Source organism: Leptopilina boulardi, unplaced genomic scaffold (genome assembly GCF_019393585.1).
Source record: "Leptopilina boulardi isolate dan_hultmark-lab unplaced genomic scaffold, ZJU_Lbou_2.1 LbouV2_130, whole genome shotgun sequence".
Taxonomy (NCBI): Eukaryota; Metazoa; Arthropoda; class Insecta; order Hymenoptera; family Figitidae; genus Leptopilina; species Leptopilina boulardi.
Genome location: NW_026137675.1, coordinates 865366 through 883548, shown reverse-complemented (window position 1 = coordinate 883548; position 18183 = coordinate 865366). Strand labels below are relative to the sequence as shown.

General features: G+C 26.7%; 1 protein-coding gene and 1 long non-coding RNA gene across 8 annotated transcripts in view; both read right to left on the bottom strand.

The window, feature by feature from the left end:
• The window catches only part of LOC127291261 (solute carrier family 12 member 6), a 103655-nt gene that overhangs the window by 50507 nt on the left and 34965 nt on the right, over positions 1 to 18183 (bottom strand). Inside the window, exon 1 of one of the 7 annotated variants that reach the window (XM_051320291.1) lies at positions 9797 to 10305. The exons of the other annotated variants lie outside the window; for them this stretch is intronic. Within the exon in view, the coding sequence (XP_051176248.1) occupies positions 9797 to 9854 (58 nt within the window). The 5' untranslated portion in view covers positions 9855 to 10305. Of the gene's footprint in view, positions 1 to 9796; positions 10306 to 18183 lie in introns of those variants that run through there. 7 annotated transcript variants of the gene reach the window in all.
• On the bottom strand, positions 10770 to 12068 carry LOC127291301 (uncharacterized). The gene is made up of 3 exons (XR_007844575.1): positions 11903 to 12068; positions 11022 to 11123; positions 10770 to 10851 (listed from the first exon to the last, which is right to left on the bottom strand). It is a non-coding gene; the product is annotated as an uncharacterized LOC127291301 (long non-coding RNA).

The window sequence follows — 18183 nt, the reverse complement described above, 5'->3', positions numbered from 1 at the left end:
ACTGCGTGTCCTGCATCATTGAACAGAATTGGCAATACATTGGTCAACCAGATCAGCAATTCTAGAAACCCTGAAATCTAATTCGCGAATTGTTTTAACGATTTTGGCACAATGATGATCGCTGTTTCTACAATTCGATATACAAAGTGTCTGTGTGTGTGTGTCTGTGTGTATTTTGTATCAAACTCAATTTAACATCCCGCACATTCAATCGTCACCACCATCATTTGCCCTTTCCCATATCATTCACCACTTCTATAGAATTTCATTCTCTATTTTCTTCCTCCGCACTAAAAATTCATTAATTCTAAAATCACATCAAAAACCTAACCAAACGTAATAAAAAAAATTATTGTAGATGAAAAATAAATTAATTTTTCTAATTGCCTCTGAATTCAAGTAAAAAAAATGAAGATTATAATCAAGCAAATAAATTTCATTGTTACACATGTTTAAATCATAAGTGTGTATATATAAACAATTTAGTATCGTGACGACATGCTAGGTTTCATGTAAAATTAGAATGTGAAATTTAATTAAAAATTCCCTCAGCTTTATACTAATATTATACTATATAGATATATACATGTATACATAAAATTTAAACTAAAATGCAGTAGCTAGAAAATATATTTCATTCACTAATTATTCTTGGGAATTGTAAAGTGCACCTGTGAACTCGACTTTATCAAGTTCCTCTTGCTCCTCCTCCTCCTATTCCTCTTCCCCCCCACCACTCTTCTCTGTCCAACGTGTGGTAATTACGATGAACGTTCATATCGAGTGCAAAACACTCGACTGTTTATTCGACGAACCCAGAGATAATGATAATAATAATAATAATTTGTATTATATATTTAATCATTAACCCCAGCTGCTTTCAATTTTTACAGGTAAATAAAAATAGAAATTTTTATTTTTAGAAAAAAAATCAGGTAAGTCATAAAAATTGGCGTTAGAAAACTCAATCGTAATTTAAAAATTGTCTTTTCGACATTCAACGACAACATTGTACAAAAGTACAAAAAAAATCAGGTAAGTCATAAAAACTGGCGTTAGAAAACTCAATCGTAATTTTGAATTGTCTTTTGGACACTCAACGACAATTTTGTACAAAAGTACCAAAAAAAATCAGGTAAGTTATAAAAATTGGCGTTAGAAAACTCAATCGTAATTTTGAATTGTTTTTTCGACATTCAAACGACAACATTGTACAAAAGTACCAACAAAAATCAGGTAAGTCATAAAAACTCGCGTTAGAAAACTCAATCGTAATTTTGAATTGTCTTTTGGACACTCAACGACAATTTTGTACGAAAGTACAAAAAAATCAAGTAAGTCATAAAAATTGTCGTTAGAAAACTCAATCGTAATTTTGAATTGTCTTTTGGACACTCAACGACAATTTTGTACAAAAGTACAAAAAAATCAAGTAAGTCATAAAAATTGGCGTTAGAAAACTCAATCGTAATTTAAAAATTGTCTTTTCGACATTCAACGACAACATTGTACAAAAGTACTAAAAATAAATCAGGTAAGTCATAAAAACTGGCGTTAGAAAACTCAATCGTAATTTTGAATTGTCTTTTAGACACTCAACGACAATTTTGTACAAAAGTACAAAAAAATCAGGTAAGTCATAAAAACTGGCGTTAGAAAACTCAATCGTAATTTTGAATTGTAGGTAAAATAATTTTTTTTTAACAATAATAATAGAATTATGCATGTATGATATAATAGAATAATTTTTGAGGTTAGATTGTAGTTTAAATGAAAAAATTTTATTTTCACCATTTTTTTTTCTCGCTTATTTGCAATTACGAATTTTTTTTTTCCCCACCCCCTTTCAATTTTTATTAGTGAAGATTGATCTTGTAGCTCGTCAAATTTACGAATCCAAGATCACGTAGCCAGTTCCGGACTTTCGTAATTGCTTTTCATCTCTCACTCCCTCAAACCCTTCAATATATTCTTGTTGTGTATCGACATGCCTCTCTGTGTACATGATGCAAACACATACACACACACATATTCAACTACATATGTACACATATCTACAATTTTCCGAGAATGTTGGTGGTAATTGCCACGTGACTGGGTCATTGCATTTCAATATTTGAAATTTATGATACAAGAGGAGCCTATATATATTATAGTTTTACACAATAATATAAGGTTAATTGAAAGGTGCCAAATTTTCAGCTCAACTATATCTATAATATTGATTTTTCTCAATTAGGGAAAAATTTTATAGGTTATGTTAGTCAATTTTTAGCGAAAATTATTCGAAAAAGTGTAAATACAATTTTAGGTTATATCTGTCAATTTAAAGGTATTCTTTTTAGTGTAAAAGCTTTGTTTGAGGATGGATAAACTTGTCAGAAGACAATAGTTGTTTTGACTTTGTGGCAAAATATACCGTATTGTTTTGCTTATCCCAAAACTCCAGGGGCCCGACCTATACATACTTTTGTCTCTCTTTCTCTCTCTCTCTCTCTCTCTCTCGCATTCCTACCATCTCAACCTCCGAAAGCGTCAAAAGTTGCTCTAGATTTAGGTCGCAAACCCGACCTGAATAGATCAGTAAAACCCAGACCAAGTGCGAAACTTCTGTCTGTATATATGTAAATAAAAAGATTTCCCAACTATATACGATAGTGTCAGATGTTGCCGAAAAATTTGTTCACTCTCACAAAAATAGACAATAAAAAAAAAAGAAAAAATTACGATTTAGTTTTCTAATTAAAATTTTACTGTTTGCTTTTTCTTTTTCAAGTTATAGACATTTAACAATAAACGTCAATATCCTTACATTGTTGTTGACATTTTGTAGATTAAGAAACCGTCTATAACCTCTCAATGTATTTTCATTTCCTTACTTTATCGACATTTTGAAAAATAGTAAAATAAAATAACGATTATTATCTGATACAAAATCATCTACAATAACTCCTTAAAATGTTGTTACCTCTATTATATACGCTCTCAATTTGTTTTTAGTGAATTTCTAGTTTGTATCGATAATTATTGATATGCGTGTTAACAAACCACTTATCGGTCAAAATAACATATATAGTTAAAACCGATTTCGATGTTTATTGAATGTTAACATAAATCATCTTAAATGTCGATAAAATGAGGAAATGGACATGCATTCGAGGTTGACAATATTATGTAGCTCAACATAACCTATAAAAATCAATTGTTTTTTCGTTATTAGTGCGGTAAAAACGTAACGATAATTCAAAAAAACAAAATATAAAGCCTAACATAACCTATAAAAATCAATTGTTTTTCGTTATTAGTACGGTAAAAACGTAACAGTAATGCGAAAAAACAGAATATGGTAAAATTTATTATAAAATGACATTTTTTGCAGAAAACGAGATATACTTTTTTGGGAAATAAAAATAAACGAGAGCTTTCCTTAGAGGTGCAACATACAAGATTAATTATTTACCGTTAGCGCTTTGCGGTGATATAGAATTTAATTATTTATTTTCAAGTGAGTGCTCTTCTCTCTTTGCTAAAGTGACAAGTGCGAGTGAATGCGACCACGGCGTGAATTTCCAAGTAAGTATATATATGTGTGTATATATATATATTGCTGAGTCGACGAAAAATCGCTGTCAAGGGGAAAAAAAGGAGGCGCGTAGGAAACCCTGAAGCGATCTCGTTCGCGAGATCTCCTTCAAATCCAATTTCATTCTCCCCCACTATCTATGTCTCTATATCGAATTTCCCCTGCTGCCCCGTATTTCTTTTGCAGATCGTTCGTATAATCGCTAACCAAAGCGTGAATATAAAAAAAAATTTTATTTAAAAAAAATTTTTTTTTTTAACATTCAACAACGACATTGTGCAAAAGTAGAAAAAAAATCAGGTAAGTCATAAAAACTGGCGTTAGAAAACTCAATCGTAATTTAAAAATTGTCTTTTGGACACTCAACGACAACATTGTACAAAAGTACCAAAAAAAAAATCAGGTAAGTCATAAAAACTGGCGTTAGAAAACTCAATCGTAATTTGGAATTGTCTTTTGGACACTCAACGACAATTTTGTACAAAAGTACAAAAAAATCAAGTAAGTCATAAAAATTGGCGTTAGAAAACTCAATCGTAATTTTGAATTGTCTTTTGGACACTCAACGACAATTTTGTACAAAAACCCAAAAAAAATAATTTAACATAACCTTAAAATCAATTGTCAGCGTCTAAACGATCGAAAATGTTCAACGGAGAGACATTGTGATAATTGATTTAAAGGTTAGGTTTTAGATTAGTTAATATGATTAAAGTAACCTTATAAATTGGTTTTTTAAAACTAGATCGTAATACTCAGTAACAGTCTTTAGAAACTCGGTAAAATAAAGAGAACGTTTTCAAAATAATTCTCCATCAGTATCGAAATCAAAAATATCACAAAAAATTATGTTTATTTATAAAAATAATCCTAATAAAATTTTAATTTAAAAACTATAAATTGTAATATAAATAATAAATTTTCAAATAAAATTTTTATCTACAATTAATATTTGATCGGTTTATTTTTTTATTCAGTTATTCAGTAAATAATATAAATTTTGTATCGAATAAATATGAAATTAACATAACAAAAATGAAATAATTTATTTCAAGAGTAAAATTGTTGAAAATATATATATATATTTCAATGAGAATTTATCGTTTTAGATCGTTATTAATTCCAATAAATTTCCACGAGAAGACAGATGTAAAACAATAATGAAGGAACATCTGTCTCCTCGTGGAAATTTATTGGAATTATTAATTCACGAATAATACCACTGAATATAGAAAATGGTTTTACGTTTTGTCTTATAGTACGTCCTTTTGGTTAATATATATAATATTCACGATTCTTAACCCTTTCAAGTCACGTTGCACATTTACACCATATTTGCACTTCTCTAAACTTATCTCTCATTTGTATTCCAAAAATTTTCCCCAAAATTTCTGACACGTTCAAAATTTTAATATTCAAATCCAGAAATTAAAAAAAAATAAGTTTCTCTTTTGAGGTTATGTTGGCAAATTAGTTTATATTTTTTAATAAAATAACTTTTTCTAGCGCAAAAAAAAAAGAAATGAAATTTTTTCAACGAAATACACAATATATTATTTTCTTGGAAAAATGATAAAAATCGAAAAAGTAATATAATATATTTTTAGAATGAAAATACAATTCTACAAAAATGAAATGAAAATTCAATTTTTCTTGTAAATACATTTTTTTCCAATTTACTAATTTAAAAAAATAAAAGTAAAGTACACTTTAAAATTTGTTTTTTCTGTTAATGATTCGTTTCACTAATGAATAACAGTCTTGAATGAAAATAACAATATCGAACGTTAAGAGAATATCGAGCTGACTTTAATGTTTTTCGGAGAAAGTACAAGGTCATGAAAATCAATATAGACACACGCAGACAATAACTATTTTACCCTTGCCTTAATTTACACTATATATACACAATTTCTATATATCTATATACAATAGATTTATCCAGTACTCGGCAAAAAAAAAATATATATAGAAAGTTGAAGGAGACTTTTTCTTATGTCATAGAAGGGAATCTTTTCAATTTAGAATATATAATATAATAAAGTTTTTATCTATGAGGAAAAAGTGTAAATATTGATTTGAAAAAAGTTTTTGCCCTTCTTTTATAAACTCCACATTATATGTATACGACGCGCAAACAATTGACAATTTTTTTTATAGGTTAAAAACTAGAAAATAATATACCGAAACATAACCTCACTTTTACAAATTGTTTTTGGAAATTTTCAAACTAAAAAATTGACGAGGTAATATAAATTTTCAGTGTATTTTCAATGATTTTGTATTAATGTTACTTTTTACCTTCTATATAGGAATATTGTGAAATAACGGGAGGACGGGAAAAAATGGAAATATGGCGAAAAATAATATTAAAAACATAAGCCTTCGATCAATAAGTGTTGTCTTATCTTACATCTTTAGCAAATGGAGTTATGAAGAAGGAGAAGGAGGAGCAGAACTTAAGAGATTGGGTTATAAGAAGAGAGTCAGGGACGGCCTTCGATCGGGTATTCATTAATCGTGTAGAAGAAATTAGCATCTCGTTTGGTGACGCCCTCTCTATATTGCTTTTTGCCACTCATCGACATTCTACGAAAGTACGTGTTTGGAAAAAAATCAGGTAAGTCATAAAAAAAATTGGCGTTAGAAAACTCAATCGTAATTTTGAATTGTCTTTCGGACACTCAACGACAATTTTGTACAAAAAGTACGAAAAAAAAATCAGGTAAGTCATAAAAAAAATTGGCGTTAGAAAACTCAATCGTAATTTTGAATTGTCTTTTGGAGACTCAACGACAATTTTGTACAAAAGTACAAAAAAATCAGGTAAGTCATAAAAATTGGCGTTAGAAAACTCAATCGTAATTTTGAATTGTCTTTTGGACACTCAACGACAATTTTGTACAAAAGTACAAAAAAAAACATTTCATTAGGAAACTAAATTGAAATTTAAATTTCTCATTGTAAAATCTACAAAAGTCCTTTAGAGTATATAAAATAATTAAAAAATAATTATTCAATTTATTAAAAAATTAACTTTTTTACAAAAAGAAATTTTTTTTACCAAATTGATTTTTTTAAATAAAAAGTTAAATAAAGAATTTAAAAATCAAAATTTCTGCAAATAATGAGTAAAGATTGTAATAATTTTTTTTCTGCAAATGAAGTTAAAAAAAACCGCGTAATTTCTCTTTTGTCGAGTTTGTTTTCAATTATTTTACTAAGTGAAGAGAGCTTAAGCATTTCTTTCTTTTCTTTTTTTTTAATATATAAACGCTCAGAAAGAGCCGCCTTGTAATTTGTGATTCAAGTAAAAAGAGAGTTTAAAAAATTTACGCCTGACCCTTGAACCACTTTTGACTATACACTTTTTTATCTCGTTTTCTTCGCGGGCATATGACTCCTTTTACCTATTTTTCATTACCACACACACACACACATATACATATACACGATCATTATATTATCGTTGTCAAAAGCTCTCGCGACTTTTGACGTTATATACCCCATGTAGATTTTCAGCGTTCTACATGAACAAAAAAAAAACATACGAGTATATACGAGAACATTTATAAGAGCCAAAAAACCATGTCGTGAAAAATAATCTCGTTATATGAGGTAACGATCTAAATCCCTTCGTGCGAAAAAATTCAACCTCTTTCTTTCATTCTTTCTCTCTCTCTTTTTTTCGAAAAATCCTCCTACCTCGCTTTTATATTATATTCGCATATATAGGTTGACGCAATTGCAAAAAAAGTAATGCGTATTTTTTTCGGGTTTAAAAACTAATAAATTTTTTCCACTTTTGAAATTTTTTTTCTATTATTATATTAGTATTATTATTATTATTATTATTATTACTATTATTATTTTATTATTATTATCATACGGTGAGGAAAAGTGTGTATTTTGATAAAAATAAAAATTTGCGTTCCAGACACATCATTTAATTATGTTTCGAGATTTTACAGGAAAAAAAATTAATGGTTTATAGTACTTAGTAGTTTCTGATTCCTTGTAGTTTATGGTGCCTAGTATTTTATGATTCCTAGTAGTTCATGCAACCTAGTTGGTTATGGTACCTAGTATTTTATGGTAAATAGTAGTTTATGATTCCTAGTAGTTTACGGAAAGTAGAAGTTTATGATGATTAGTAGTTAGCAGTTTCTAGTACCTAGTACTTTATGATTACTAATAGTTTATGCAACCTAGTTATTAATGGTGTCTAGTATTTTATGATTCCTAGCAGTTTATGACAAATAGTAGTTTATGATTTCTAGTAGTTTATGCTACCCAGTAGTTTATGGTGAATATTAATTTATGATTCCTAGTAGTCAGTAGTTTATGATTCCTAATAGTTGATGATAATTAGTAGTTTATTGCACCTAGTAGTTTATGGTTCGTAGTAGTTTACAGTACATAGAAGTATATGGGACATAGTATTCTATAGTAAACAGTATTTTAAGATTCCTGGTAGTTTATGTTACCTAGTAGTCTATGATTTCTAGTAGTTTATGGTACCTAGTAGTTTAAAATTCCTAGTAGTTTATGGTACCTAGTTGGTTATGGTGCCTAGTACTTTATGATTACTAGTAGTTAGTAGTTTATGGTTCCTAGTAGTTTATGATTCCAAGTAATTTATTGTACCTAGTAGTTTATGGTTCGTAGTAGTTTACGGTACATAGAAGTATATGGGATATAGTATTTTATAGTAAACAGTATTTTAAGATTCCTGGTAGTTTATGTTACCTAGTAGTCTATGATTTCTAGTAGTTTATGGTTCCTAGTAGTTTATGGTACCTAGTTGGTTATGGTACCTAGTAGTTTATAATTCCTAGTAGTTTATGGTACCTAGTTGGTTATGGTGCCTAGTAGTTTATGATTACTAGTAGTTAGTAGTTTATGGTTCCTAGTAGTTTATGAGTCATAGTTGTTTATGATTACTTATTATTATTCCTATTATTATTATTATTAGTATTATTTTTATTATTATTATTATTTTTGTTTTTATTATTATTATTAGTACATATTATTGTTGTTATTATTATTATTATTATTATTATTATTATTATTTTATTATTATTATTATTATCATACAGTGAAGAAAAGTATGTATTTTGATATAAAAATAAAAATTTAAGTCCCAGACACATAATTTAATTATGTTTTGAGATTCGATGGGAAAAAAGAAAATTAATTCAGCTATTTTTCTTCCCCTCTTTCTTTTTTTTGTCTCTTCACTGAACATAAATTGTTGAACATAGTTGATTAAGATTTGTGGAATAATCAATGACTTGAGAAAAACCTTGCCCATATATATATTAGTGTATACATATATATATATATATATATATAAAAGAACCTGTCACGTGGTTGTCCTATTAATGTGGTTGAGAGGCGCGCATTTGATGTTTCAACACACGCGTCTTTATAATCATCAGTATTCATGAAGCAAGTTTCCAGTAACATTAATTAGTTATAGAGATAACAAATTAAAATGTTTAATAGAAGATTATTGTAATTTAATGTCTAATGCAATTAAAAGGAAACGATACATATATAGAGGAGGGGAATTAAATTTATATATATATACCTTGTTGAAATAATTGCGGCGCGGCAGAGAAATAGATATATGTTTATACACGTAAATTGAAATTCTACATCTAATTCTCTGTTGTTAATGTTCAACATATATATATGATGAGAGAATGTGAAAACTATTTTGATATATTTTGGTAGTTTTAGAAATTATATTTAAAAAAAAACAACAAATTTAAATAATTAAAATTTTTTTTTGCAAATTTTTCTACTAAATAGAGGCGATTAACGTTGTCCTCTTAAATTAAGAGGATTTTTGTTTGCTTTATTATATGTCAACTTTGAAACAAAAAAAAACACCAAGTTTGTTAATAAAATAAATAAGAGACAGTAAAAGTTTTTTCCTCATTCTGAAAATCCTCTCAATTATAGAGGAATTATTTTCTAATATAAAGAGTTATAACTTTACTCGTCAAAAAATAGAATTTCAACTTCATTTCAAAAATTAATTAAAATTCTATTAAAAAAAAAATTTTTTTTTAAATATTCTCATTTTAAGAAGAAAATATAAAAGAAATAACCAAGTTAAATATTGAAAAAAAAAATTTCAGTGTCAATATTAAATATAGAAAAATTGCAGGAAAAAAAAAGAATTAAACGTGTTAATTCACTTGCCTTCAACTATTTGTTCCTTGGTTGCTAAAATTAGTGGAATAGCTCCTGAATTACTCATTATTATTATTATTATTATTATTTCCTTCTTCTTCTCTCGCAGCTTATTTTTCGTTTCCAAAGTCAAGGCCCCCTTCCCTTGACTTATGAGGTTATTATTGTATATATATATAGGAGAGATATATATTTTTATCTATATCTATATCTATATATATACAAATATAGACTCACACAAATACAACTTGGTCACCCACAATTGATTTATTCAGATTGAAAAACATCAAGGTTATTTCAACGGTGAATTGATAAAAATTTACAGAAATACCGAAACCGTCTCAAGTTCGTCATGAATTTTAATTTCAACTCCCTTGCACTTACACGATCTATACATAGCGAGTAAATCTATATAATCACTGAGTTTTATTTTTTTTCTTTCTTTTTTTATTTTTTCTTTCTATATCGAATTAAAATCATTATTATTTTTCACTCACTTTCACTTTATTTTCTCTTTCTCTCTTGCTTTTTCATGTGTATAAATTGTTTTAACTATATCTATATTTATATATATATATACTAGTTGTTTTTATAAATTTGCCGCTCAATTTTTTCTTGGGAAAAAAGTGAAAATTATAAAAAAAAATCAAAAATAAAGAGAAACTTTAAAAATCAATTACTGTAACTGCCAATTTGATTATAATAACTATGGTAATTTAACTATTATTGTTTTTTAAATATTTAAAATTATAAAACTACCATTAAAAATAACTACGATTATTTTCAACTATTAAAAATTATAAAAATAACACAAATTTTAACTACCATTATTTGCAACAACTGTGTATTAAAACTACAAATAATTTTCTTATGGCCTATAGTAATTTATGGTATCTAGTAGTTTACGGTACATAGAAGTATATGGTACCTAGTATTTTATAGTAAACATTAGTTTCAGATTCCTGGTAGTTTATAATACCTAGTAGTCTATGATTTCTAGTAGTTTATGGTACCTACTAGTTTATAATTCCTAGTACTTTATGATACCTAGTTGGTTATGGTACCTAGTTCGTTATGGTACCTAGTAGTTTATGGTAGCTAGTTGGTTATGGTACCTAGTAATAAATAGGACCTAGCTGGTTGTAGTACCTAGTAGTTTATGTTACCTAGTATTTTATGATACCTAGTTGGTTATGGTAACTAATAGTTTATGGTACATATTAGTTTGTGGTACCTAGTAGTTTATGGTACCTAGTAGTTTATAATACCTAGTGGTTTATGGTACCTAGTAGTTTATAATTCCTAGTATTTTATGATACCTAGTTGGTTATGGTACCTAGTACTAAATGGTACCTAGTTGGTTATGATATCTAGTAGTTTATAATTCGCAGTAGTTTATGGTACATAGTAGTTTATGGTACCTAGTAGTTTATAATTCCTAGTATTTTATGATACCTAGTTGGTTATGGTACCTAGTACTAAATGTTACCTAGTTGGTTATGATATCTAGTAGTTTATGATTCGTAGTAGTTTATGGTACCTAGTTGGCTATGTTATCTAGTTAGTTATGCTACCTAGTAGTTTATGGTAAATAGTAGTTTATGATACCTAGTAGTTTACAGAAAATAGAAGTTTATAATACCTAGTAGTTTATGGTACATAGTAGTTTATTATTTCTAGTAGTTTATGCTAACCAGTAGTTTATGATAAATAGTAATTTATGATTCCAAGTAGTCAATAGTTTATGATTCCTAATAGTTCATGAAACTTAGTAGTTTATTGTACCTAGTTGGCTATGGTACCTAGTTGGTTATGGTACCTAGTAGTTTATGGTAAATAGTAGTTTATGATACCTAGTAGTTTAAGGAAAATAGAAGTTTATGATACCTAGTAGTTTATGATACCTTGTAGTTTATGATGCCTAGTAGTTTATGATTCATAGTAGTTTATGGTACATAGTAGTTTATGATTTCTAGTAGTTTATGCTAACCAGTAGTTTATGATAAATAGTAATCTATGATTCCAAGTAGTCAGAAGTTTATGATTCCTAATAGTTCATGAAACTTAGTAGTTTATGGTACTTAGTAGTTTATTGTACCTAGTTGGCTATGGTACCTAGTTGGTTATGGTACCTAGTAGTTTATGGTAAATAGTAGTTTATGATACCTAGTAGTTTAAAGAAAATAGAAGTTTATGATACCTAGTAGTTTATGATTCATAGTAGTTTATGGTACATAGTAATTTATGATTTCTAGTAGTTTATGCTAACCAGTAGTTTATGATAAATATTAATTTATGATTCCAAGTAGTCAGAAGTTTATGATTCCTAATAGTTCATGAACCTTAGTAGTTTATGGTACCTAGTAGTTTATGATTCCTAGTAGTTTATGCTACCTTCTAGTATATGTCAAATAGTATCGAATGATTCCTAATAGTTAAATGTATTTAGAAGTTTGTACATAGTAGTATAGAGTATACCTAGTAGTTTATGGTACCTTATGGTTTTCTGGTATCTAGTATTTTTTGTCATAAAAAAAATATTATATCCTACACTACAAAATTATATCGCAGCGCACCATTGATAATAATAATCCAAAGGGAAATTAAAATAAACTTTCTTCTTTAATTACACAATGGCTATTTTTTGAGTTTCAAGCAAGTTTTCACTTATACATATCTATAAATTTCTAGACGTAGATTGCATTACGATTACATTTTACATTGGAATAAACGGCGCAGCTGCTCTTAAAGTTGTGCAAAATTTCCATTCATTCATTCATGGGGAAAACTTTTTTTTTTTTATTATTTTTTACAGAAAACTTCTCACATTCTATTCAATTTTCTTTCATTTTCTGTTTTTCTTTTTTTTTGAGAAACTTTAACGGAATATTGATTTGCGATAAATGAAATAAGATAAAATTGACTGATTTAAAGGGATTTAAAGGTTTTGTATATATAAATTTCATTGTGAGTTTTTCTCACACATGTTTGGTATTTCAAGTAGTTCAAGAGTAACGGCTGACTGTAACGTATTTCTACTACTGAATGGGGATATATAGAAAAATATATGTACATATAGAGAGTCTATGAAAATTCTGGTTTGGTCATAGAAAATTTTACCTATAAACTGTTTTTTTCTATTTATTTTTTATTTAAATATGGATTTTTTTTTTAATTTTTTAATTTTTAATTAAAATTTAAAACTGCTTTTTTTTAAAAAAAAAATTCTATTTGTAGTAAATTTTTTTTAAGAATTTTATTTAAAAAAAAAATTAAAGGCGGTCAAAATAATGGTGTCTTTCCTTAAAAAAATATAATTTTTTTTTTAATCGTATTTTTCTATTTATGTATACGTGTAAAATAAATATAAGGAAGTTTTTTAAAATGCAATAAAAATACAATATGTGTGTGTGTGTGTATTCTATTAGTATATAAAGAAAGTAAAATAAATAAATATTTTTATATGATATCATTTTGAATACCATTTGCATGCCTTGATCTATGACACTGAATAGACGGAATATTCTATATTTGTGCACGCGAGGTTACTTCTTGGCATATTACAATATATATATACCTATATACCTGTATATATATATATATATACAATATTCCTGAGTCCCAGAGCGAATTGGTAAATGCAGAAATATAAATAATTCCAACAGGAAATTCTCTTCTTAAAAACTCAAGGAACTTGGCAAACGTTATTCTTATATTTTATTTTCAAAAAAAGATGACGAAACTTGACTTGACTTTCAAGAGAAACAAAAAAAAAAAAAAAAAGAAAAAAAGAGAAAATGAAGAAAAAGATGTACCAGAAGATCTTTATTTCTTTTTCTAAAAGAAAAAAAAAATAAAATGAAATCCAGAAATCTTTTTTATTTTCTTTTTTATTTTAAAGAATAACAGAGAAAAATCGTATATTTACTATACCAATGGTAGAAAAATTCTTTTTTCCAAGCGACAGAAAAGTATTTTCCTTTTTTTTTTTTTTTTACAAAATAAAAAAAAAGTAAATAGCAAAAAAATTCATTTTACAAAATAATAATATTTTTTTAAGAATGGGGAAAAATAGTTTTAATATATAAAATAAATATTTTTTAAATAAAGGAAAATTATTCTTTTGTTTGTTTTCTTCTAAAAATAACAAAGGGAAATTTTTTTTTTATTGTCACTGTTTCTACCATAAATATATACATATATATGTACACTGGAAAAAAAATTATTTGATTCAACTAATCGGTTATTTGATTATTTTTGCAAAAAAAAAATGTTTACTTGAATCAAATAAATATTTACATGATTCGAAAACAATTTTTACTTGAATCGAATAAATATTTACTTGATTCGAAAATAATTTTTACTTGAATCGAATAATTATTTACTTGATTCGAAAACAATTTTTACTTGAATCGAATAAATATTTACTTGAATCAAATAATTGTTTATTTGAATTAAATAAATTGCTTTTGAATATTAATAAATTTTTTTTATTCGAAACATATATACCATATAATTGATTCAAATAATAATTATTTATATATATAAAATAAAAATATTCATTTTGATAATATTCAAGTAAACTCTTTATTTAAATGAAATAAATTTTTTTTTTCTTAGTGAACAAAGAAATAGATGAAAACTGACGAAAATTGTTGAAAAGTTCAGTAAGGATAATAACCTTCTGAATGAATAAATAACGAAAATTTTAGTTGTAAAAGTTTCTTTTGTTGAGCAGAGAAAGAGAGAGAGAGAGAGAGAGAAAGCTTTTGAAGTTGTCTGTGGTACATAATTAAACTGTACTGTCGTTTTTCGTCAGAAAAGCCCAGGAAAATGTAATTTTGATGGTATACTCCTATATATATATACCTTAAACATTTTACTATACAATATAGTTATATTCCAACTTTTGGTATTTCAGAATAAAGTATTTATCTATTCCAGTAAATATTTTATAGCGTTCCACAGAGGTGGAATTTCTTTTTAGGAATATGTAGGTATATATACATATATATCGAAATGCCAATGTAAATATATGAATTTATATTTCACGGGCAAATAAGTTTCGTACGGCCACATGAAAAAGAGGAAAATTTTTTTATCAAAGGTATATGTGTGTGTGTGTGAGTGGAAAATGAAAAAAATAAAATATTTCTTCAATAATAAAAAAAATAATAATCCCGTTGAAAGATAATGTATAATATTTTGAGACAAAATAACAGAATGAAAAAAAAATTACTATTTCCTTTTATTTTCAAAAAGTATTTTTTTTTTCAATTATTTGAAACTAAAACTACCATTTTTTTTCAAACTAGTATATAAATTAAAACTACCGATAATTAAAACTATTATGTAATAAACTAACATTGCTTTAAAACTACTATGAAATTTAAACTACCATTGTTTAAAATTATTATAAATTAAAACTACCATTGTTTTAAAACTACTCTAAATTGTAACTACCACCATTTTCAAAACTAGTATAAATTGAAACTACCATTGTTCTCAACTATTTTAAATAGAAAGTACCATTGTTTTTCAAAATACTATAAATTGAAACTACCATTGTTTTTAAACTACTATAAATTTAAACTACCATTGTTTTCTACTATTATGAATCAAAACTACCCCATTTTTAAAGTACTGTGACTTAAAACTACCATTGTTTAAAATTATTATAAATTAAAACTACCATTGTTTTAAAACTACTCTAAATTGTAACTACCACCATTTTCAAAACTAGTATAAATTGAAACTACCATTGTTCTCAACTATTTTAAATAGAAAGTGCCATTGTTTTTCAAAATACTGTAAATTGAAACTACCATTGTTTTTAAACTACTATAAATTTAAACTACCATTGTTTTCTACTATTATAAATAAAAACTACCAGAACTTAAAACTACCATTGTTTTTAATTATTATAAATAAAAACTATTATAAATTGAAACTACCATTGTTTTTAACCTACTTTAAATTAAAACTACCATCGTTTTTAAACTACTATAAATTGAAACTACCATTGTTCTCAACTATTTACAAATTAAAACTACCCTGTTTTTAAAGTACTGTGAATTAAATCTACCATTGTTTAAAAACTATCATAAATTAAAACTACCATTGTTTTAAAACTACTGTAAATTGAAACTACCACCATTTTCAAAATACTATAAATTGAAACTACCATTGTTCTCAACTATTTTAAATAGAAAGTACAATTATTTTTAAAATACCATAAATTGAAACTACCATTGTTTTTAAACTACTATAAATTTAAACTACCATTGTTTTCTACTATTATAAATAAAAACTACCCGTTTTCAAACTACCAGAACTTAAAACTACCATTGTTTTCAATTATTATAAATAAAAACTATTATAAATTGAAACTACCATTGTTTTTAACCTACTTTAAATTAAAACTACCATCGTTTTTAAAACTACTATAAATTGAAACTACCATTGTTCTCAACTATTTACAAATTAAAACTACCCTGTTTTTAAAGTACTGTGAATTAAAACTACCATTGTTTAAAATTATTATAAATTAAAACTACCATTGTTTTAAAAATACTGTAAATTGAAACTACCACCATTTTCAAAACTACTATAAATTGAAACTACCTTTGTTCTCAACTATTTTAAATAGAAAGTACCATTGTTTTTAAAATACTATAAATTGAAACTACCATTGTTTTTAAACTCCTTTAAATTTAAACTACCATTGTACCATAATAATTATTTAAATTTAAATCCAAAATTAATAAAAAAAAATAAATTGACTTTCTTTTAAATTTTTAAAATTCTTAATCAATTTCCCTCATATTTTAAATTTTATTATTGAAAAAATAAAAATCTCACATTCCATCACTGTGTAATTTCTCGATAAAAAGCTGAACATAACTTTTCATATATATATATATAAAACAAGCAAAAAAAAACACCTATATAACGCCATCACTCTTGTACCTGTTGCAATTTACACTCACACATATACACAAGAAAAAAAAACAATTTCCCCACGTTCGTGTTTTGCAAATAATAATAACAATAACACAAGACGCATTTTTTTTTTCTACCACGTAATTGAAAATCCGTTATAACCATCACTATTTCATATGACAACATATGTTTCATTAACTAATTTTACTCTTTAGGACAAAATCATTTTTTTTTTTAGAAAAAAAGAAAAACGAGCGGCAAATACAAATTAAATTTAAAAAAATTTTTTTTTTTACTACCTTTTTTTAAGGTAATTTTTGAATTATAAATATGTATATCTACATTTTTTTTTGTAAATATTATAATGTTATTGTATATAAATATAAATATAAATATATAGATATAGATATATACAACTATATCGGCGACAAGAGACAAGAAGCCGGCCCCGGGGGCTTGAGGGCAAAGGTGTGGCGACAGGTCGCGACGCGACGTGACGTGCTATAAACGCGCGTTGACCGGGACGATAGACAAGTGGTTTTCACGTTTGCCGGGGGTGGTCTGCCCCACTCACCTGATATTCGCGTAGGGTTGCGCACCTACTACCCACCTTTTCTCTACCTCTCTACCTTTAACCTAAACATCCCCCTTTTCACCTTTACCCCACCCGCCCCCCTTTTACAAAGATTCCACTTTACCCACACAACCACCCTCCACCCACCACTTTTCCTATTTACCATTTTATATACATATATATACCTTAATGTATACACAAGTGTCACTATATTGTGACTTTTCGATAGAGAAACTGTAACCAATTACCCCACTATATTCGAACTATTGTAGGTGTCTTATACATATATATATATATATATATATATATATATATATAGTTCATTAATGATGCATTATACACTTAACGACACTATAGGTTATATTTAACGAGTGTATTAAACATTTAGAGGAAAAATAATAATAATAATTCAAATTTTAAGAATTTATTATAAAAGAGAAATTATGTTTTTTCACTTTTAAGGACGATTTCGAAGAATTTCTAAAAAAAGTCGGCCATATTGAATCCGCCATTTGGAATTTTTTGAAAAACTGATATCATATTCGTAATCAGCGATCCCAAAAACCCTCGATTAACAAGTTTCAAGGGATTTTAACAAATTTTTAAAAAATAGTCCTCCATCTTGGATTCTATCATTTTGAATTTTCAAAAACTGACATCGGATTCGTAATCAGCGACCCCAAAAACCCCCCGACTTATCAATATTTTAAGTGAATTTAATGAATTTTTAAAAATTATTGCGCCATATTGAAACCGCCATTTTGAATTTTAAAAATCTAATGCCAGATTCGTAATTAGGGACCCCGAAAACCTCCAAGTAGCAAATTTCAAGTAATTTTAATGAATTTAAAAAAAAATTAGTCCTCCATATTGGATCCGC